At 38.6% G+C, this 25,142-nt stretch overlaps 1 protein-coding gene across 1 annotated transcript in view; it reads right to left on the minus strand.

The window, feature by feature from the left end:
* Positions 1-25,142, minus strand: part of TRPM3 (transient receptor potential cation channel subfamily M member 3) — a 455,537-nt gene that overhangs the window by 110,112 nt on the left and 320,283 nt on the right. The window contains exons 6-7 of the mRNA XM_089479682.1: positions 20,913-21,084; positions 6,493-6,667 (exon numbers count right to left, since the gene is read on the minus strand). Coding sequence (XP_089335808.1) covers positions 6,493-6,667; positions 20,913-21,084 — 347 coding nt within the window. The remainder of the gene's footprint in view (positions 1-6,492; positions 6,668-20,912; positions 21,085-25,142) is intronic.

Below are 25,142 nucleotides of genomic sequence, written 5' to 3' on the forward strand. Positions count from 1 at the left end.
GGAATTAAGTAACAGAGATATCTCTAATCTGGTGGTCTTTGGCTTTTTATTTTTTTGTCTAACATGTCTATCATGCATGCCCACTGGCCTTGTAGCAGCTGTAGTTGATAACATCCAGACTCTCTCTCTCTTTGCGTTTGTATGAGATATTCATGAAGGAAATTAAGGTATATTTTAAAGATAGGTGACATTTCTGTAATGGATCATGTTCCCTCAGAGAGTTAAATGGGATTCTTCAAAGCAATATTCATTTTGGAGTTTCTCTATACTGATTTTAAGGTTATTCCAGGTAATTTTTTATTTTTATTTTTTGCTATACATTTCCCTGTGGATTAACTGAAGATCTGTGTGAATAAAACTGTGCACATTAGAAGGAGAGATGGCTGCTTTCCTTTATTTATTTATTTATTTATTTATTTATTTATTTATTTATTTATTTATTTTTACATAATTCACTATGTGACCTCACATTTAACTTTTAACCTTTATGAAATACACTCACTTTATACAGTGAAGATTCTAGGCCACTGGCAAAACCTGGTATTTTCCAGTGCAATTTCTTGGTGATTCAGTAAAGCAGAAATAATTGTAACTTGGAATTGGGGGGGGGGAGATATCTTGCGTTCTTTAAAAAAACAAATCATATATAACAAATACATACTTTGGCTTATACCACCAGCCAGGAGAACCTGGGACACTTTAAGTCTGCGCTCCTTTCTTCCAACAAAGATCATAAGAAGGGGGATATGCACATGGCCTCATCATTCCTTGTAATAACGAAACAGTTCCTGTATTGTTGATGTTGTACAAGACGTTGGCTATGTGATATACACCCATTCATCTAGTAATGATACCCACATTCTCATCATTTCCCCAACCCCATATGTAGCTTCCCACTCTTCCAAGATTTCTCATGGGTAATCCTGTCCCAAAGGTTTTCCCGCAACAGCCACAATTCATTTAAGAGACATATGCAAATGTAATTTGTGATACATGTACAGAGCCAAAAATTCACTACTGCACAACAAATTTTTCTGATAGCATTGGAAGTGGAGTTGCACAGGTAGAATATTCATCTGTTCATCTTGTCTAGGCAAGTTACACAATGTATATTTTGGCAGTGCATCCTATACTTTGCACTTCAATTGTACTTTTTATACTTTTGCATTGTGCTTGTGCACTGTATGCTGTGCACAATGGCACCCATGTCTTACACAATGTTGTTATTGTGCATGGGCACTGTATATGTCCGCACGCATGTATTCATACTACACTTAGGGAATGTTGGCTTGAGGCCCATGAGTGTTTTCATCTTTCTGTATGTGTGCGTTTAGACAGTGGTAATGGAAGCTACTAGCCAAAGGTAAATAGTAAAAGCAGTAAACCTAGATCACAAATAGCACTTGGGTGAACAGAGGGGATTTAAAGCCACATTGGTTTCAGGGTCTGATATGAACCTCTTTAGGTTCCAGAAAAAAAGTGAAATTGGCTTAATAATTGAGTGCCAAGTGTTGTTATGACTCTTGAGGATAGTCTTAAGGATTTCAACAAATTCTCTTATAAGCTCTGAGATCTTAAAATTCTTTTCTCCTCATGTGAGGGCTGTCACCTAGTTTAAGAGATTAGCCAGTTAATTGTAAGAGCATATTAGATGTAGAGACAAGAATATGATATACAAGCATTTTGTATTTATAAAAAAAGGCATGTGTGTTTAAAGCATTCTTGGAAACAGCAATATAATGAACCCAGTAAAGGGAGCATATGGAACATAATACGTGAAACCCTCAGATGGTGATCCTGGCTGTCACTGAAACAGGCAGAGACATACTTAGAAGTTTGTTCCAATAAAGTCACTTTCCAGCAGAAGCAGTATTTGTAGGACTGGTGCCCGAATGAGTTCATTCTCTCATTTGGCAATCTCCTTGTATGCCAAACACACTAGAGAACAAAACTCCCAGCAGAATGGCTTCTTTCTTTGCTCTGGCAGGTCCAGTAGAGACAGATGACAGGGCCTTGGCATCCTTCTTTCTGACATGGAAATCTCTTTTGAACTGATGCCCTGTGTCAGAGAGGATAATGCACACAGTGCGAAATTGCATTGCAGTCTTTCAGCTGTGAAGCCTGTTACACTGCAATGAACAGATGAGTTTCAGGATCTGGGCCATAGCCAAGTCTAAATTATTTAGTGGGTTGTCACCAGATGACTTCTGGCTTTGGGGTAAATAGTAGGTAAGACAGTTTTAACCATGGTGCTTTTTATACTTTTTCCATACACCTCTCTATGCTGCTGCTATTTATCTGCACCTCTGTAACCAATCCTTTAAATACGCCACATGGACCCTTTCTTTAAAAGCATCAAAAGCTGAATTGATTGCACTGAAATGGAAACTACATAACTGTGGGTTTTCTTTGTCACTTTGGTACTATAACAAAAGGATATATTAAAATGGAATTAGCAGAAAGAGCGGACACATTAACTTAAGCTAAACTGTGCATGCTGAGTGAGCTGTCCTCTCCCTCATCCGTAATTAAAAATCTAAGTACAAAATAAATTCTTGCAAATTATGCTTTTTAAATCATTTTCTCTTTATTTTGCTTACTGTATATACTCATGTATAGGTCAACTTTATGTATAAGTCAGCCTTATGTATAACTACAGAGCAGGTTTTTGGGCCAAAATTATGGATCTTGATATGTCTCATGTATAAGTCGAAGGTAAAACTTAGGGGCATGTAACAAAGGATATAAAGGATAAAGTAAAAAACAAAAACAAAACAAAAACAATACCAAAGAGCTTACATACTTCTGGCAGGCATAATTGTTTGCGTTCGCCATAAAGGCTGGATTGTTTAAAAAATAAGGACTATAAAATATAAGGCTTGGCAAAAAAAAAAAAAAAAAAGACTAGAAAGATGCCAAAGCACGCACAAGCTCAGTGGTCTTCCTTTAGCTCAAGGGCTGCATTCAGTTTCAGAAAAGTGCTCATGTGTGTTCTAATGCTGGATATATTTCAAAGAAAAAAAATGGTGGGACCAAAATCCCCAGAATATGGTAGCTCACTGTTCTTAGTGCCAGTAACCAAAGTATGAGAGCCATTTCAGCCTTCTGGAAGGTAAATGCCTGCTTCCACAGACTGGCTACATCATGGACTGGCTTTATCATATTGTGAGGTGGTCATTTTAAATATCCCATTCTGGGATGTGGTAGGAAGATGCAAGCAGGTTATCATGTCTCTTACCCTCCTATACAGTGTTGCAAAGCCAGAGGATTTCCATGACCTATAAGATGCAACTGCGGGTCCAGCTGGTTTGTGTGTATGGAAGTGGGAGGAGGTGCCAACATCTCCTTCATCACAGTGGTGATGACAACATTTTCAGGTGATTTTTAAAAGTTGTAGTTGGCCTTGCATCCTAAAGTGCGTGAGTAAAGATGTAGATGAAGCATTAGTCTCAACCACTATCACAATAATAATCTCTTTATAGATATTTCCTCAGAATACATGCTCTGTTCCTGTTTAAATACACTCAATTTATTTAAGTATTAACTCTATGCAGTTGTATTTGGTTCCAAGAAGGCATTTAAGGTACTGAAGCAAACAGCTTGTGATTATTGATTCTAGGCAGAGAAGTCACTATATGTGTTGTGAACAATGTGTACTCTGAATAGACAACCAGTGCATATAAATTAGAAAATATAGACTGTCTTGGTAGGGTTTTAAAAACCAAATCCCAGTGTGGACTTTTCCTATAAAGAATGGAAAATGAAGTCAAGAGACATTACCCTGGTTCATACATTCACTAAAACTCAGCAATGAAACAGCATGATGCAGAAAAATTTCTACCTGAACTGAAATGCCTGTATATATGAAATGACTAAATAGGAAATCTCAGTTGAAATATACTTCAGTAAATGTCTGCAGCATTTTAAACAATAATTGAAAAATATCTTATACTTTCTACAGATAAATGTAATGTGTTGATTTCTTGTTTTAGGAAGGCATCTTTAGAAATGCAAGCAAATGCTAGGAACAATCTCTCTTCAATATCTATAAGAATGAGTCAACTCATATGCAGTTTTACTGTGATTATGGTGGCTTGAACTATCACAGCCAATGGTGTTCATGAAAGAATAATAGTCAAAAAATAAAATAAAAAAGGCTGTCTTTTAAAATAATATTTTTGAGAATCTACATTTAAAAGGCTGGTTTCACTAGAGATAACTCAAAAGTTCACTTCCTTTTATGCCTTCATAATCTCGTTTTTCTTAATAGTAAAAACATTACAAGAATAGAGTTATATTCTGGACTTTTCATATACTTTCAATGAAGCAAATGACAATGAAGATGGGCCTGACTAAACAGGAAAGCATTTTAGACTGATAAAAAGGAACAGAAGGGGAATGTCTTTAACTCTGCTTGAGCCAACAAATATATTACAAGATATTTAAGCAGAATGATCTTATCTCAGGGAGTACAGTCTCCAATGTCTGCAAGCACAAATCTTTAGCTTCTGTCATAATACCAGAGCCTGGAGTCGCTCAGTTAAACACTGGAGGACCCAGATCAGTGAACAAGATATACTTTTTCATATGGTGCATAGTTAAAATGTGGACAACTTTAGAAGAGGATTAGGTAAATTCATGGAGGTCAGGACCATTCCTACTAGTTAGGTTAGTTTTACGTCAGCTCTCATACCAAAGACGATATGCTTCCATAAATCAGTTGCTTGAGAACGCAAGGAAGACAGTGCAGGTAAGTTCAAGTATTTGTAGGCTTCTGAAAGGCATCTAGGAACAGGACACTGGACTAGACATTTTCACTGGTTGGCTCTTTTATTCTTGTGTAGCAGTTCTACAATATCAAGAGGTTTTTGGATTTTTTCCGCATGTGGGTTTTAAACCACAACTGTACCAAGAGAGCAGTGCCTTTGGCAGTGCCTATTGCACATTGCCCCCAACCCTTTATTGCTGTGCCTCTGAAGTGTTGTTACAGGAAATCTTTTCATTTATGGGAAATTCTGTTAATAAGCGGCCAAATGTGTTGCCACTATTTAGTCCACATGTGTGACAAGTGACAGTCTATGGCAGTCCTGATATTGAGCAGTCACAGGGTGTCAGTCACCTTCTTTCTCTCTTGCTGTTTCCAAGCAGCTTTTGTTGTTTTTATTACAAAATTGCATTCCCATAACTCCAAAATTGTGTTACAAATTAAAATAAAAATAAAATAGGAAAGGCATGCTGGGTAGAACACAGGGAAGAAATGGGTTCACGAGGAATGCAGATAAGAGCACATGGGACCATTGATGGCCCCCATCATGCTATTGAAGAGAGGTGTGTTAAGAAAAGCTCCAAATCTGATATGTTTCTGTTCTTTTTTAAATAATGTGATTGTGGCCAGATCAAGTTGGTTTATGTGATTGATAAAGTTATTTAATGACATTTCAGTACAACCTTTCCAAACTCAGTGGATTATGCTTCTCATCATACCAGGTTAGCATGTGTTGGGACATACTACTTTTGTGGTTCTACTGCTAAGTTTTCTTTATTGAAAGTATTTTTTTAATTACAAAACTATATATATATCTTCTTGTTTTGGAAGTCAAAGGAGCAGTATGCAACAGAACTTTATTTATTTATTTATTTATTTAAAAAGATCATTTAACAGTCATGAAATAGTGAGCTGGCAAGGAATAATGTATTGTTAGCATATCAAGGTTCAGCTTGGGAAACAACGCCTGAGTTGCCCTAGAGTTCCCTGATTCCAGAGGATTACCCACTGTCCACATGGTCCACTCCCAGAACAGACTGAACACCCACAGTTCACACTGCCCCTCTCCCAATGCAAGAATGGAACCATCAAAATGGAACAATAAGTGTCGAGTTGCACCGCTCCATTTTCTTTGCCTCCTGTAATACATGTGCACCATTGCATGAATGTGCCACTTGCAATTGTAAACATCCCCCTTGTCTCACCCAGCTGCTAGCCCACTGGATGCTGCATGTCCTGCTGCTTGATCGCATGATTTCACTCACATAGGTAGTATGCCAGTGTGATAGTGTGCACCTTTTGGTTTGGCCTGGAGCAAACTGGGGTTATTCTGTTCCTGTGTTTAGCCCTGTAGCATAATTTCATCCTGGTTTCCTCCTGTTTTGGCTATGTGCGTCATATAAACAAGTATGGCTCAAAACAGGGTGAAACCATTTCTTTTTGTCCATGTGGACAGCCCCCAGGTCTTCATTTCAGCTCAAGCAAAGAAATGCATTAAGCCTTTAATTAGAAATGACTGCGGAGTCCTGCTCATGAATGAGCTCCCTTTATTAGAGCACCTGTGGTGTCTCACTCATTCGCATAATCTATTAACTGTTGGCAGTAATGGTTACACCCACTTAATTACTGCAGTACAATTATGCCTCTGTTATATCTGAAATGAGCAAATAACAGAATGGTTGCAAAGAAGGATTTATCTCAACAAACTGTACTGGCAATAGACTCACCCTCCTTCTTCTGAGTACTTATGACCAAATGCAAGGATGTCTGATGCTCGGCCGCTGCCATCACATACAACAACTGGAACTGGTGGAGTGTCACGTAGATATTCCAAGACAATAGAAATTACATTGGGTCCTCCTTCCACAATGAGAGCCACCACTGGGACCCCTTGCCCGATCCCTGGAGTGAAACATACAAAAGAAAAAAAAAAGGAAAGAAAAAAGATTCCAGCAAATCAAAAACACACGACAAGAAGGAAACAAACTGAAGTTATAGATGGCACTGTTTGGCCAAAGCAGTACTTAAAAGTCCATCCCCTAAATGCTGTATGTCTCATGAAATCCCCTGCAGAGAATATAACCTATATTTATATGAGGAATAATGTGTTAACTAATTAATATACCAGCAGTAACAAAGACAGGTAAAGGAGCAGTTTTTAAGAAACAAGGTGAGGTAAATCTTGACTGAAAGTAGATGTATGGCATCTAGGTAGCAACATGATACACCAGAACAGAGAAAGATGATTTCAGCTGTGTTCCTAGCAAATTTCTAGCAAATGATTTCTTTTACTTTAAGGTTGTAATCTGTTAGCACACCTGACACCCCCATGCTGTATATGGGACTCTTTATATTTTCATGTTTTTCATATCTAGAACCTGGCATATTTTAAGAGGTCACAGTGACCTTTGAAACACTGGAAATGGGAATGTAATGTGGATGCAAAGACACATGAAGGATCTAGGTAATACTAAAATAAATGTTAAATGGGTTTGCCTATCACTTCCTCCTCCCTCAGGCCTTTTGCACACAGTCTTGCACCAAGAGACACAGGAGGTCTCACTGCACTAAGGTGACCAAGACCAGTTTTCCTACCTATCCCATGCTGTGCTTCCAGCCAACGTCCCTATCCATCTACCTTGGGGGTCTCCTAAATCCAATCACTGTTTTGTTAATCTGAAGTTAAAGCATTCAGTCATTCTGGAATCCCATTCTTGATTCAGTGAGAAGGCCATTAGGTCTTTTTTACACTGCAAGATATCACCAGATATTCTTTGAGGCTAGAAGTCAGATATAAATATCAGTCCCAGTTCTAGCCTCGTGTGTACACAGAGGGTCTCCTTCATACGCTATATTGCTCTCAGACACTGCAGGGGTGGCAATTATCACTACCCTTTACAGCCCTCAGCCTCTGCTATCCAAATTCCATACCTCCATTTCAGTTAGCCCTGTAATCACAGTGGATTTTTGTCAAAAAAGACAATTAAAAGAGTACAGTATGACTTCTGAATCTGTAGGTGATATGTCCCCAGTACTGCATACAGTGAAAAACACAGAGAATAGTGAACCCAATATTCCCCATAGTTGTCCAGAGAATTGCACTGGGGAACCTCCAGAGGTTTAGAAAGACATATTTTAGTGCATGGTAACATCAGCTATACTGTTTGCTCAAACTTGGAAACTGACTGAAGTACTGACGATGGAGGAATGTATTGTTAAAGTCATTGAGCCAGCAAAAACGGCCAACTTAGCAAGGACGGTAAAGGATAAGCTAATCAAACACCTTTTGAAAGATTGAAAATCATTTATGGATTTTTTGAGCAATACAAAATATAACAATGCAATAATCTGTAGTTACTGTGTTCAATAATTTTAGTAGCATTATTTAGCTGGATCTGTAGTGTTAGAATAATATTTTCCTTTTTTCTATTATAATCAGGATGGGAGGGGGGTGCCAGAATCTTATTATGTAGTAGTTATCTCTTCTCCCCCTTTGCTCTCTTTTTCTTTGATCTCTTTTGTTTTTTATCTTCTAAATATATATTACTTTGATTTTAAATTAGAGTGTTTGTGCTATAAATTATTAATAATAAAAGACCATCTTCTTCCTTATGCATGCAGGTCAGGATTCTGTTTGTTGTTTTGTTGTTGTGTGCCTTCAACTCATTTCTGATTTCTGGAGAAGTTCAGGTGCCCCTATTACAGGGTTTTCTTGGCAGAATTTGTACAGATGGGCTCTTGCCCTTGCATTCCTCTGAGGTTGAGAGTGTACGACTTGCCCAAGGTCACCAAGTGGATTTTCATGACCAAGTGGGAATTCGAACCCTGGTCTCCAGAATCACAGTTCAGTGCTCAGACCTCTACACCACACTGGCTCTCATATGAAGCTCAGAATACTGAAATATAGCTGACTTTGTTCATGGCTTTTGCAACTTGTAAGTGAGGCAATTTTTCCTAAGTAGGAAGCATAAGGTGAAATGAAATATCTTCTGTTATATAAAAGCATTATGTAACAACAGCTTCTCTTTATTCATATATTCTATAACATCAGAAGTACCACTTGAAGAGAGGAACTTTTAATTCAATGTATTGATGGCTTCTCTTCCCATGCCTCATATTTTTCTCACTATGCACTTCTAGCAATATTAAATCCCTTCTGACCTTTGGTTCCACTCCTTTGCCTATCTGTTAATCTCTGTACAGATTTCTTTTGCAGGCTTTTTTAGCAGCCTTAAAACTTGTTCAGTAATGGGAACAAGATGCTCCCCTTTCCTCATTCACAAGTCATTTGCAATTAAGTGTCTTGTTCTGAGGCTGCCTGTTTCAGGATATGCTTCAGTTCCCAGGTATTCAATCTACACCTCAGCAGTGTGAATTATCTGCAATGTTGACAGCAGCATTGGCTGGGTCTTTGCCCCACTAGGTTTCTGGAAACTTGACACCATGGGTAACCCTCAGAATAACAAACTCTGCATAAATGAGTTTGCAAGTGTGTGGCTGTGTGTCTTTTTGCAGAGCGGAAAAAGGCAAAATTCATTTATCCACTCTGTTGTTTGCCGATTACATGAACCCCCCAGGAAAGCATGGATGTGAAAAAAACAGAAGCATGCAGGAGCCTCAGGCAGGTTTGATCTCACATGAAACTTAGGCCTGTTTCCAAGATGAATCAGGATGCTTAAGGAAAAAATATTTTTCCACACGCTGAATTCCTGATATTTGCTCTACAGCAGCACATTTTGCTGAAGCATTGCCCTTTATTGTGCTATCAGAAAGAAACCTCGTGGCTAAGGGCTTCTTTTGCAATGAAATAAAGGAAAACTGAACATCTCATACCCATCACACTGCAGAGGACACATACTAATTTAGCATGGCCCATATCTCAGTTGTTACAGCTGATATAGCATTAAATCAGCAATGAGTTGGAAGATGCTTCAGAAAGGATGAGTTCTGGGATGCTATAAAGAATGATAGGAAATGGCTCAGAGGCATTATTTTGTACAAAAGGCTTGCTTTTAATGGCTGGTTGTATGCTTGCTAGAGCCTAAGTTTAAATGCTTTTGGATTGCAGGCAGTAGGCCAAAATATTCAAGAATAAGCAAATTTAAATTGAAACTTCAATAAATTTGCCATTTAAAAGAAAAACACTCACAGGCATTTCCCTGGCTGCCACATATGCTCCATGAATGTCTTGATTGACATTAGGGAAGTATATCAAAATGTATTCTTTAGTGAATTATTTGACCATGCCCTGTGGAAAAGGTTGATTAAAACTTTATCTACTCATTGTTCTGTCAAAAGTCCCCTTATAACCACATTTTTTCAAAATTTATATCAAAGTCAGGAGAAATGAGGCAATTTTGTGTTTAAATAAACAGATGAAAAGATTTTTACCTAGGTTCTTAGATTTCATTATCTACATTTCTGATCAAGATTTGAATATTTAACTTGAAAATTAATCAAGGATCATACCCGAAATTACAGAGGAGCATAATAGGCAAATAACAAAAAATGAGGGGAAGGGGGACAGAAAAGAAATTGATCCTCTAATGTCTGTGGTTTTACAGGGACTGCTTAAGTCATTGCCATACCTTAAAAATATTTGCAAATATTCTCCATTGATCCAGAGATCTGATTCTCTCAGTGAGAGCATCCACGAGTGAAATTATATTCAGGACATCCCACTGGTGGAGTCATTTTTTTTATATTATCCTTCTTTCTAAAGTCCCTCTCTTTTCTGATGTTCCCAACCCCCTATAGCAAATTGTCAGGGGACATTGGTGACTATAGAGGAGGGGAAATCAAGAAAGATTTCTGTCTCTTCCATTCAGCCAGCAGAAAATCTTCATTGGCTCAAAAGCCAACAACTGATGGAAGGAGCTGTTTCATTTGTAGAAAGATTTTGTTTAATCCACATTATTTTACGAATAACCCTTATGGACAACTAATTGTAAAATACCAACCCCATGGTACAGGTCTGGTGTTACAACTCAGAGGCAATTGCCATAGCATCTAGGGGCTTGTCTACACTTGCCAGAAAAATCTGGGCTTCCCCTGGAGTTTTTTGGGCCCTGTATTCCCCCTTCAAACTCCTCTTCCCTTATCTGCTGAACAAAACATGTGGTTGTGGTCCCCACTGCTATGGGCGCGAGTCACTGAGGACAGAGTGAGGTGCCCAGCCTCAATCTGACCTCAGACAAGCCCAGAGGGACTTGTATCAACGGAGCAACTTAACTGGTTGCTGAGGGACTGGTAACCGCCTGTGATCTGTAACTGCCATATTTTGCTTTGCATTTCTTAGAAAATCCAAAGCAAAGCAAAGACAAAGCCCTAGGAGCTCCAGATGAAGCAATCAACCTGGGATTGGCTGAAATTTAACTTTAGCTTATAAACATAAGTATCTAAAGTAACAGAAACCTGCTGCAAACCACATCTTATTACGGTAAGGTGGCCTAACCTGCTTGCTTGTCATACGTTATGTTGTGTCTGGATACAGATTCAGCTTGATTACCCATATACAGTCAGCACTTCTTATACACTGATTTTTTATACACGGATTCAAGCATCCACGGTTTGAAAATGTTCCAAAAAAGTATAAATTTCAAATATCAAACCTTGATTTTCCTTTTTTTTTTTTTAAAAAAAATAAGGGACACCATTTTGCTATGTCATTATATTTAATGGGACTTGAGCATCCACAGATATTGTTATCCACAGGGGATCTGGGAACCAAACCCCAGTATATAGCAAGGGTCCCCTGTACTGTTCCAGCTACAACCAGACACCAAGGAAGCATCCCAGGGTACATAAATGCATTAATTACTGAACATAATGTGAAAGGAAAATCAGGACATAAGTAAATGAGCATTCCAATGCATTTGATGGTGGTGCAATGGTCAGAGAAGATGCTGGTGATGACAACTGAACGTCCCTTTGCCTTCCCAGCCCCCTTCATATATTCTCAGGCATAGGATGACAAAGGGAAGTCCACAGGTCACATGAACAGGTACTGAAGACACTTTACAATGTTAGAATTTGCCACTCAGCTTCAGACTTCCCTACATTCTTTTCCAATTCATGTTTACTCTTCTTCTGGAAGAATAATTTTAGCTCTAAAAATCCACCTAAAATGAACTATAAAATACTAATATTCTATACTAAAATTATATGGAAGACATTGCCATCATTTCAAAACTCAGAAAAGCTGACCATCTGGAAGTTCACTTGGCTTTGGTAAACTAACACCAGTTATTTAATTCAATGTATATACTTACATGGTGGAGTGGAAGATTGTTCCGAAAAATACATTTTGGGGGGATTTTAGATATCTTTAGGTGAATCATTAGGCACCTGACCTTCCCTGCTGTCAGTGTAGCAGCTTGAATTATTCAGTCTACAGTCTGGCACTAGTTCAATAAAGTCAGCCAGTCCTGTGATTGCAACTTTAATGTGTGGAAACATTTGAAAGAAAGCAAAATATCCTGAACAATACTGTACTGCAACAGACACTTATAAGTATTGTTTCTTAGGAGTTGTTCTGTGACTCAATCCATTGTTTTAAAACAGATGGGAGCAGCATTTGGTCATGTCCTCTTAAACTCCTAGAGGGCTGCATCCTTTGCCTTTCGCCACCAACTCAGCAGCACAGTAGCAATAAACCAGTGTATGTTGCATTAAAACAAGGTGTGCAGGAAGCATGGCCTTGCTTTAGTAATAAGGGCAGCTTTGGGAGAATTGGGTGGCTGCAAAGACCCCTAAAAAAGGCGGGAGGTGGAACCACATGTGGCTGGCAAGCCATGAGCTGCTCGATTCTGCTTTGAAAGGGTAAGTGAAATAATTTTTACTCTAAGAGGAATAATTTTATGGGAAGATTAAAGTTTTACACTGTAACACTGTTACTGTAGTGTTATAGTCGGGGAGCATGTGTCTGAAAAATCTGTACTGAAACAACTTGGACTTTCCTCAATGACCTGTGTAATTTCTGTGCCCTCTATAAATTTTATGTAGCTTATACATTGCCTCCAAGTGGACATTATTTATTCTCTTTCTCTCAATTTCAAGAAAGGCCAACAGGCACCTGCCCCATCCCCTTCTGACTCCGAAGGTTCCAAGCATTGCTCACAAACCTCAGGGCCTAAAGAATGTGAGACTTAAAATTGAAGTTGATATTTCAGGGTGCCCAGTACCAAATTCTGCAGGTGTGTAGTGAGTGATGTAGATTATGGAATCATGGAATTCACACATTCTTGCTTATATGTAACATGTTCTGTTATCTTTCAGGAGAATTTTCTAGCCATGAAATGGCACCATGCAGCTTTGTTAGAAATGATCAGGATTTGACAAAAGGTGCATTGCAAAAAACAAACACTACCCCTTCCCATACATCCCCACCCATGAGTGCATTCATTGGGGAGATTTCAGGGAAAGGAGATTGCAAGGACAAAGGATGCCTTGGTAAACAGTGGAGCAATTCCACTTAGACTTTTTCAAAACTGACAAGGCATCCATCAGGGAAGTTTGAGATACAAAATAGCCTGCTTTGGATCAAGACATCAAAACCTTTGAAATCCATGACTGTGAAACTCCTGGATACTTATTGGCCAAAGTTGTGCAAGCCAATTACTAATAATGAACTGGACAGTTTGATACTATCCAGTTGTAGGTGGACATGCTTTGATTTCTCACAGGGCACTTTAACAGTTGCACATGCCTTTTCAAGGTTACTTTGTTCCTTTCTTTCCATTTATGACAGAAATATATGAAGAAAACACTTTAAAAAAATAAAAAAATAAAAAGTACTATTTGTTCTCGATTTTCTCAGCATGCTTACTGTGTTCCACCAACTGTTTCAAAGAGAAACATAATAGCTACTTTCTACTGAGGACAAAGAATAGCATTCACATATATAAAAAAACCCAACAACAACAGCAAGGCTGATACGCCAGTTTCCTTCCTAGGTATGGGAATTAGAATTAGACACTAGAAACTAAGAGCAACAAGTTTAGCCTCCCCCCAAACCCAGATTGTGAGATGAACATACAGTTCCTCCCCCATGTTTTTATTCCGGCTGCAGAGGAAGAAATCAATGTAAGTGTAAATAAAGAGATCCATTATAAATTATTGTATACTTAATGGGTCAATCATAAGAACTGTTGAGCTTTTGAAACATTACAGTTTTTCTTCCCCGGGAGATGAGGATATGCCAGCCACTGCACAGTGGAGAAAAAATATTATACCAATATTGTCACCCAGTAAATCTGTATCACCCTGTAATGAGATAACTATGAACAAAGATTTAGGATCACAGTTTATCAGTCTCTGAAATGACTGAATATATCCTGCTATTAAATTGTCATGTTTGCTCTAAATGCCAAAGAGCAGCTGTTCAGACTAATTTAGACACTGTGTCCCTGATGATTTGATTCCACATATATGCAAAGAAGTCAGCATTCAAGCAGTACAGGCTAACTGTTATATAACTAGGATTCAAATGGTGATAGAATGGCATTTTGCCCTGATGCACTTACACTGCTGTTTGTACTTGATTGTTTAATTGCTTTCTGATACTCTGATTGTGCTATATTTTGGTAGCAATGATTTAGAGACTGGATTTTAAAGGATATTTTTCAATAAATTAAAAAAAAATGAATATTGTTTTGGGAAAAACCCCTAACCTAGAAAAAATGCTTTCTATGTAGACAGAACAGTGTTTTTTTTAAATATCAGAGTTTTATGCAGGTCATGCATTCATTCACTTGTTTTAACAATGATACAAACAATGAAAAAATCCTTGCAAGTAAGAATGATCACTAAGTGAAACCTCAATACAACAGCACCATTGTATTGATTTTCTATTTAAACAATAGCAGCTGTGGTGGATACCTTTCCTGCTTACTTCAGAAACAGAATTCCAAAGTTTAGTCACGCTGAAGAGGCTAGTGTACTCATTCTGAATGAAATCAATGTACAATCTAAAAGGATTTGATTCTGACTTTAAAAAGGAAATATGACTACCAAACACAATTTAGAAACAGATGGTCCTTGTGAGTACACCAAATTTCCACGTTCGGATATCACATTCAAAGCAATAAAAGTAATGTTCTTCTCAGCAGAGTAACAGTAATGTACTTGATAGATGCTGTGGCATGACCACAGACTATTCATTTCAAGTCTCTTCAGCCACACAGCCTGATCCAATTGCCACAGATGTAGTTTTTGCCTAAGGAAGGGGCTAAATGCACTGCAGAAATAATCCAGTTTGACACCACTTTAACTGGCCTGGCTCAATGCTAGGGAATTCTGGGAATGGTAGCTTTGTGAGACATTTAGCCTTCTCTGTCAGAAGTGCTACAAGAAACTACAGTTCCCAGAATTCCCTAGCACTGAGCCAGGGCAGTTAAAGTGGTCTCAAACTGGATTAGTTCTGCAGTGTGTTTTGGGCTGAACAGCATTAACAAGACAAATACTGTTAACAGCGTCTCCTTCCCAAACTCGAGTTTACATAACAGATGAGAGTGTTACTGAGGATTCCTTCATCACTGAACAGATTGCACTGATCTACTCAAAGGATACACAGTAAAATGTTTTTCTCTGGGCTGAAACAGATGGTTGGGTAAAGCTGGCTTATAGCCAGCTTGGGGGCATGGCATTTAGACACACCATGCCCCCGAGACGCCTGGAAACCGTGCTGGTGATTACATGCCGGTTGGCTTCTGGAAGACTTGGGGGCATGGCGTTTAGATGCCACTCATCCCAGAGCCCGTGAAAAGCTGGCTCCAGTAGCAAAGGGGACGCTTTTTTCTGTCCCAAATAGGAGTGAATTTTTTAGACTCCTATTTGGGGCAGAAGGTGGCCGGATTGGGGCCATGGCATGTATTTGCCGTGGCCCCCACCGCCATCTGTTTTGGCCCTCAGTTGTCTTAATATTTTCACAACACAGAGATAAAGATCTATATTGTAGCCAGAAATGTATTATATATACTTTTGCTAGCTTTAGAAAGACAGTTGGGAGTGTTAGTATTAATGTAATTCTAAAGGCCATTAGTCAAGACCAGACAATTCTTATAGAGACACTTGGCTATAGATATAACATGAAATTGTCCACCATGGTTCATTGTATATGTATTTAGCTGTGAAATGATCTGGGAAATTAAGCATCTCAAACTGAGCCAGAAAATATACTTGAAGTATATAGTATTATCACCTTTCAAGAGTAAGTGTAGTGTAATATAATAATATAAACTCATCCAAGCCCCTTCCAGAACTGAGAAGAGAATGATGAATCAACAGTGTCATACTTTAGGAACCAAAAAAAGTGGATCTATTTTCAACATCCTGGAATGTAGTAGATGCCAGAAAGCAATCTGCAGCAGTATAATGTTCATTCCTGGCAATGGGTCCCCAGCTGCACACCACACAAATGTTATGAATCAAGACATTCAGTATTTTTATCTAGTGAAGCAACATCTTCCCATAGTAACTTTGATAGATTAAACAGTTAAATGGCACAGGTTGCCTCCTCAGTTAAGACTATAAGTATTTAGATATAAAATCAGTATGAAAGTAGAAGCAGAAAATGGCACAAATGGTGACATAGGTTTGTCTGATGTGGTGCTTCTGGCCATCAACCTATTCTTAGTGACTCTTGTAATTTGCAAATGCCATCAGAACAGGTAAGAACAATTAAAACTAGCTCAACTTATCATCAATAATCTGCTCCCAAATATACCTAATAGAATCATACTGTATCATTCTGCAGTCTGTCTAAACAAGACAGTAGTACCCTAGTACTTTAGAGACTCAGTCTCAGCAGATCCATTGACATAATTACTGAATGGTAACTGAACAGAAAATATCATTGATCTAATAGTCTTGTGATTGATTCTGTTTCCCAAAGTGGAGCCAATGCTACAGCTATTTGAGCACCTGCAGGAGATAAATTCCCTGTCAGAATTTGTTTGCTGGCAATGGATTGGCTTCATTAGTCAGGTTTAGAATAGACCCACTGAAATGAACATCACAATCTAGACTAATTGAAGCCCTAGTGGGCTAAATTCAATGTTAAATTCAATGCTAGTCCCTAATTAGAGCAGACTCATTGAAATGAATCAAACTTGTTAGTCACAAGTAATGTAATTCCATTGATTCCAAGGGGGTATGGTCCACATGGGACAAGCACTAGATCTAACCCAGAATCCACCCATCCATCTCGCTCTCTTTCTCTCAGTCTCCCTTCCCTCCCCCTTTCTCAATTCCTGCATGAAAGGTGCAGTAACCCTGAATCCCAGCATTACTAAATGACATAATGCAGGGAAAGTGGCAAATCTATAACATTCTTTGATAAATGTGGATTTTACCACTGAGTAACCAAGCTAATAGGCTGTCTCACAAAATATAATTTATCCATAAAATCCTCTTTGGTTCCCCATTTCTTTTCTTGATTTTTTGCACAATACAGTTAAGTTGGTTTAACTGAACACATGTCTAACATAATATATTCCATTACTGACTGATGAACTGCTACTGTTTTAAGCTCCTTAGTGTGCACACAGTAATCTTAAGTCAATGGGTTTTTAAAAATGCTTTGTTTGTTTTATATCACTGGTGGGAACATAACATTGCTGGTAGATCAAGTATTGTTGACTTACCACATTACCGCACTACACTCTTATAGTGCTACTATCTCTCTTCTCATCCTGAAGGAGCCTCAGAGACGCAACAGAGGGAGGAGGAAAAGATTCCATCTAGCCCCCTCTCCTCATCCTGAAGTGCCCCCCATCCTGAAAGAGCCTTGAAGAGACAACAAGGAGAAATGGGAAAGAGGGCTAGACTCCCCCTCCAAATCTGAAGCCACAGCTGCAGCTGGTCCAGAAAGAACAAGGAAGATAGGCTGGGAGACAGCTGAGGAACTAAAGGGGGGAGGTTAGGAGGTGAGCACAGGAACCCAGGGAGGCATGAGTGGATGGGTAGGGAAGCAAATGAACAACAATGGGAGGAACCATATAGGGAGGAAAACAGCTACTGGGCAGCAGCAGTAGTGGTGGGTGTCACTAAAAGCAGTGACACCATAGCTAACACTTGTTGGCACTGTACACAGAGAGATGTAGGTGGCCCTCCCTGTGTAACCCCTCACCTAGAAAACCCTATGACGAGTCATCCCAAGTAAGGCAGGATTAGAGAACTAACAGAGAGACAAGAAGAAATAAAGGGAAATCACATTTCCAAGAATAGATAAAGGCATAAGAATGATGGGAAGAAAAAAGGTAGATGCTATCCAAAGCAGCACCGCACATAAAATAGGGGTGTGGGATGTGAGAAGCATGAACCAAGGGAAGCTAGACACAGTAAAAATGGAAACGGAATGCATGAACATAGCAGTACATAGCAAACAAAATGGACAGGCATGGGCCACTGTGAATCAGACAACGACACAGTGTTCTACTCAGGGAATGAAAAGAGAAGAAGAAACGGGGTGGCTTTCATACTGAGTTCATCATACGGAGGAAAATTGGAAGTTTAAAGGGGGTTTATCCCATGAAAATCATGCAATTACTATTAAATTGCAATTAAGATTTTCACACACAGCAGTCATTATCCTGGGAATAACCCAGAAATAACCAGGCAATAAACAGCAACAAATCTTTCACAGGATGTTTCAGTATACAATATACATCCCCATCCACAAAAAAGGAGACAGAAGAGACTGCAGCAACTATAGGACTATAGCACTGATCTCCCATGCAAGCAAAATCATGCTCAGAATTCTGCATCATAAGCTCCATCCAAAGAGAGAGACAAATCCCAGAAGTCCAAGTAAGGTTCAGAAAAGGAAGAGGCACTAGGGACCACATTGCAAACATACAATGGCTAATGGAGCACACGAGGGAATTCCAAAAGAAATTCAGCAAATGCTTTATAAACTCCAGCAAAGCCTTCGATTGTATAGATCATGAAAGGCTATGAACTCCCTTAAACACATGGGAATGCCAACACATCTGATAATTCCAGTGAGGAATCTGTGCTGAGGACAAGAGGCTACTGTCAGAACTGAAGAAGAAAAAGAAGAAGAAGAAGAAGAAGAAGAAGAAGAAGAAGAAGAAGAAGAAGAAACTGAATGATTTCCAAGGGTCAGACAAGGCTGCAGCTTTCACCCTACCTATTCAACTTACATGCAGAACAAATTGTAAGAAAAGCAGGCTTGGACAAAGAAGAAGGAGAAGTGAAAATAGGAGGAAAGAATATCAACAATCTAAGATATTCAGATGGCACCATAATACTAGCAGAAAACCTCCCAGGCCTAAGGAAGATAAGGAAGACTGTGCAAAGGCTGGTCTATTGTTCAACATAAAGAAAACAAAAATAATGACAATGGAGAATCTTGACAAATTCAACCTAGACAATGAAAAAATATATAAAGTAGTAAAAGAATTATCATACCTGTGATCCAATATTGATAGAGATGGGGACTGCAGCCAGGAAATCAGAAGAAGATTAAGAATGGGGAGAGCAACTATGAAAGAACTAGAAAAGATTCTAAAATCCCAAGATATACAACTCAGCACAAACATTAGAATCATAGAAGCCATTGCATTCCCTATTACCATGTATGCATGTGAGAGCTAGACAGTGAAGAAAGCGGATAGGAAGAAAATAAATGCATTTGAGATGTGGTGCTGGAGAAGAGTGTTGAGGATCCGGTGGATGGCCAAGAAGACAAATGGGTCCTAGAGCAGGCCAAGCCAGAGATCTCCCTGAGGCTGTCATACCTCAGGCACATCATGAGAAGGGAGGACACACTAGAAGAAATAATAATGCTAGGAAAGGTGGAGGGAAGTAGAAAAAGAGGAAGGCCACATGCTAGATGGTTGGACTCTATTAAAGAGAACACTGGTATGAGTTTACAGGAGCTAAGGCAGAACAATGGAGGAAAGGGAGTCTTGGAGATGTCTCTTCCACAACGTTGCCATGAGTTAAGATCAACTCGAGGGCAGTTAACAGCAACAACAACAACATCCCACTTTTACTGCTCTGACTGCTTCCTGTTGCATTCGGAGGTTTGTAGTTCAGTGAGGCCTAAGAGCTCTCTGACTGAGAATTCTAAAGGTCCTTCCCTTAACTGCAAATTCCAGAATGCAACAGGAGGCAGCCAGAGCAGTAAAAGTGGAATAGCAGGGCTATAAGAGTGTAGTGTTGTAATCTAAGTACTGCGGAACAGTGGGAATGAGGAGAGGAAATGAAATGGGACTGCACCATATCTAGACAGACAACTTCAATCACAATGAATTGGCTTTCCAATTCATTTAAAATCCTCTTCAGATGAAGCATAAATTAATATCCCTATGCGTCCTCCTCTTTTGAAATGTGACAGTCTGTTAAAGGCTCCAGGTTACAATGACGGCTGCTTCTGCAGTAGAAGTCACTTTTTGGGTCTCCACAGGAATCCGAACAAATCAGCGTCTAAGCCATGGGGAACTCCACAAATGACTCATGGTGCAAGAAGGAGTTGATGGTGGAAAAGGAGAACAGGAAGGCATATATAGAGCCCACACAGTTTGGGCATTTCCTCAGTCCTCTTTGCATGTTGTCCACTGTCACTGCAAGCCAGTCGCTTCTACAGAATTTGACTTGTTTTTCCATCAAGTCTAATTTTGCCTGCCATCTAGTCTTTATAACATCCCTTTCTCTGCTATCTTGACACCTAGTAACCCCTCTCCTGTTTTCCCTGGCTATTGGGACTGTTTGGAATCCTGATTGTGAACTTCCTTTTCCCCTTCTATGTGTGTGCCATTTTGTGGCTAGATTCTATAATGTGCCCGGCTGTTCACTGGGTTTCACCTGTACACAACAAATACAATTTAAATAACATTATAAACTGATTGTATATGTGATAATACATAATCTACTCATGAGATCTGAAGTAGACGGGAATACTTGGCTTCAAACTATACATACCTTGAGGCACACCAGCTAATTTGTTTGCAGTCCCTGCCAACACTTTTTCCATCTCCCATCATAGATGGGAGATGGAAAAAATTTTGAAGCAGCATTTAAACCTGGACTATTTTCTAAAAAGTAAATGGCCCATAAGCTATTACCATTACTCAGTTTTGTAGCTATGATTACAGAAAGACACAGAGTGCAAACTGCTCACGTGTATTTATCTTCTGGAGTGAGATGTGCTTTTCCAACTGTCTGCGAAGTTTCACTTCTGCACCGTATTTTCCTGTGGTCCCATTATCAGCCAGAATAAAATGAGAATGCATGCTGTTGAGTACTGTCAGTTTGCTCATTGGGTTGGACATTGTTTGGTAGGGCCGGACCACCTGCATATGAGAGAAAAGCAGAGAATGCCACCATAGGGACAAACAGTGTGAAATTTCCAACAAAAAGGCTAGTGATAATAAGCTGATAGCAATGTGTCAAAGTTGTTCTTGCCAGTGCTTAAAATCCTAGTGCTACTGGCATATTTTTAAAAGAATTGTATTTAGTACTTTAATATACAAAACCATCATATATACAGTCATAACATATGGCTAACACAAATACATACATATACATACATACTTAGATCACATTTAACCTCTGTATCCATGTAACAAGCGAAGAGTCGTCCCTTACATACCCCTTCCCCAGCTCTACTTTTTCTCTCTACCTTAAACCTTCCCAATATCCTTCTTTCTCAGTTCTCTTCCCCCTCTTTCACTATTTATCTCCCCAGCTAACATCCATCTGTGTCAGCTTCCTACCTACTCTAACCTTTTGCACATACTTTCCCATTCTTTCTACTGTCCACCCTTTCAACTCTTCTTTCCATCTTGTTTTAACCTTCAAATTTAACATACACACCAACTCATTCCACATACACATTGATTTCCTACTACCAACTTGTGTTCTATTCTTGTTAAATCTTGTCTTTCTTACATTTTCCCTTTGTCATGGACCCAAACTCCCTTACATGTACATTGCTTAACTGTCTTTATTTAGTGTGACTAACTCTTTTATTGCAAAATTTACATATTAGTTCCTATATTTTCTTATAAGTTCATTACCGCTACTTTCCCCCATCTTTGTTCCAAAAACTTAATGACTGTTGTCCATTCATCTCTCATTTGTTTTATGGGTCTATTTCTCATTGCATGTGTTAATCTATCCATTTCTATTCCTTCATACAATTTCATCATCCAATCTTCGATTGACAGACAGGTTTCACTTTTCCATTTCTGCGCATAACACATTCTGGCTAGAGTAACCATGTAATACATAATTTTTTCCTCTTTCCCTTTTATCTCTTTCCCAAAAATACCTAATAGATAACATTCCGGCGTTAAGTTGATTTTTTTTACTCAGGATTGTACTAATTTGCTCATTTATGGCTTTCCAGTATTTCTTTGCCCGCTTGCATGTCCACCAACAATGGTAGAAGGTCCCTACCTCTTTTTTACACTTCCAACAGATGTTGTTTCTTGTCTTGTAAATGTTTGCAATTTTAACCGGTGTCAAATACCAATGAAAGAACATTTTGTAAAAGTTTTCTCTTAGGTTTCGAGAGACTGTGAATTTGTGATGATTATTTCACACCTTTTCCCATTGGTCCATTTGAATGGAATGTCCAAGATTCCTTGCCCACTTAATCATTGGATCTTTCACTATTTCCTCTTCCATCTCATATCTTAATAATATTTTGTAAATTTTCCCAATCAATTTGTCTTTGTCATCCAATAAAATTTTCTCTAATTCTGATTTGTCTTGATTTACCTCAAACCCATAAATTTTTAGATCTTCTCGATATCTTTCCAATAATTGCCTATAGGTGAACCAATTCATATTCCATCCTTCTTCCAACAGTTCTTCCCTTGTTTTTAATTCCATTCCAGCTCTTCCTATTTTCAGTACATCACTATATCTGTACCACTTCTCTTCTCTTAATACTTCCTTCCTATGGAAGGCTTCTTGCAGGGAGATCCAACTCTTTATTTTTTGTATTACCCTTCTTTTGTATTTATTCCAAATTCTGATCAGTGATTTTCTAACACAATAATTTTTGAAAGATTTGTTTTGTTTATCCTTTTCATAGATTAGGTAAGCGTGCCAAACAAAGGCCATCCCCTCTCCTTCTAAGTCCAATAATTTAACATAATTTAACAGAGAAAGCGCAAAAAGTTTTTAGAGATATTGAGTAAATTTGGCAACTTAACTGCTTGCAAAATTAGCAAAGACAAATCTACAATTCTGATGATAAATATGAACGGGAAAGAAGGGGAACAATTGGAATAAGAAACTGGTATGAAAGTAGGTAATAAAGTTAAATACTTAGGAATACAGATTACAAAAAAGCCAGTTGAGTTATTCGAAAATAATTATAAAATTTTATGGAGAGGTATTGAAAAGGATCTGATTAAATGGAACAAATTACAACTATCATTATTGGGTAGGATTTCAACAATTAAAATGACGGTATTACCAAAGATATTATTCCTGTTCCAAATGTTACCAATAATAATGTCAGATAAAGTATTTAAAGATTGGGAAAAGGACCTGTCTCCGTTCATTTGGAGAGGAAGGAAGGCAAGAATAAAATTTAAAACAATGAAAGATGTGAGGGAAAGAGGTGGATTAAACTTACTAAATTTAAAATTATATTATGAGGCATGCTGCTTACTTTGGATTAAAGATTGGATCACACTAGAAAATGCTACTGGCATTTTCAAGCATAGACAAAATCAATCAAATTTTTAAAAATCAAATCTGTGTCATAGCATGCACATCAGAACACTGAGACATATGTGGCAACAACAGTGGGATTGTATTTTAAAGGAAAGAAACCAGTGAGACTCAAAACATTTTATCCTTGGGACCCCACTCCCTTGACATGTACACTCAGGCATCCCCCCCCCCCCCCCCGACACAGCATATGAAGAAAAATGTTTAGTTTATTTACTGTCCATATTTTCATTCACACACTGGTATACAATCATATTTTTACATTTTATGAAGAAATAACATTGCTCAAACTAGAAGAGTTTCATTTAAGTATGTTCAATAAAGTAACTCAATGAATATGTAAATTCTACACATAAAATTTTTTGAGAAGAGGAGAAGGATGTGGGATAACGGCTTCCTAGTCTTGTGCCCATCCTTGAGCAACTCATGATGCCCCTGGGGGTCCTACCCCACAGATTGAGAACCACTGAGCTAGAAGAGTCTCTTCTTGCCTGTGGTGGAGGTGATCTTGTTCAGCACAATAATTAATAAGGAAGTGGAGACCATGCATTTTTAATTGTGTTTGAATGTGAAAAAGGGAAAAAGCAGCCCAAAGCAACATTAAATGGAGCTGACTGAATTGGTTGTCAGTTTAAACAAGTCCTGTTTGTGTGCCCTGGGGAGATCCTGACTCTTTTCACACATGTAGAAAAAAAGAGATATTTGTTGTATTAGTATGACATTCCCTCACATCCTGACCTGGTACTTACATGGACTCAGAATTCCTTTCATATTTCCCCCTCAATATTATGTAACTCAATCCCCCCCCCCCCAGTCATTTGTTAATTGGTTTTGTAGAATTAGGTGTATTTTTGAAGGCACTTAATGAAAAGACACATATCTCTGAACATTCAGAGATTTTTCAGGCAATCCAATAAAATTACTGGATGTCCTACATTTCTTGTACAAGTTCCTGACATGGCCCTGCTCCACAGTTTGAGAATCACTGAAATAAACTATAGATAAAGTGTCCCTGCCCCAACCACAGACTTGCCATCTGCAGATCTGAGCAACCACTGATGGCTAGCTTCATGAACTTTAATGATCATGCATGAATGCATGCAATCATGGGAGAGTGGTTATGCACGCATGTACCACCATGAAAAGTGTGGGTCTTGAGGTTTTTGCCATCTGCGGGGAGTCCAGAAGGGTATCCACACAGATAAGAAGGGCCGAATGTATTCATAATACTATGTTGTTCAAATTCTATTTTCCCTATTTGCCATTCAAGTGACAGAATATTAATATTAGCTTGCTTATCATAACATTTTTACTTGGTTTGGCAATCTTCGTAAAAGGTCATAGAATTAAGTTCATAGACTATACCGCACATTCTAAATGCACTTTCAGCACTGGTGACAAAACCTACTGAGCCAATCACTCCATTTGTATCTGTACCTCCTTTCCACACTGGGTGAGAAGCATAGAGCTTTATTCTTGCATAATTTCCCTCCATCAGCCCTTTACTCTCTGTTGAGTTTATTTCTGGTGTGCCAGCTTGGATGAGCAGATAAGTATAGAGAAGGGAATGGGTGACATACTGTAAAGAGAGAGCAACAGATCATGCTCCATTTCCTCTATTTGGATATCATTTTTGATTTAAAAAGTCAGATCTGCTTAA

This window comes from Sceloporus occidentalis, unplaced genomic scaffold (genome assembly GCF_023333645.1).
Source record: "Sceloporus occidentalis isolate IW3139 unplaced genomic scaffold, rSceOcc1.0.p SCAF_1, whole genome shotgun sequence".
In the NCBI taxonomy this organism is placed as follows: Eukaryota; Metazoa; Chordata; class Lepidosauria; order Squamata; family Phrynosomatidae; genus Sceloporus; species Sceloporus occidentalis.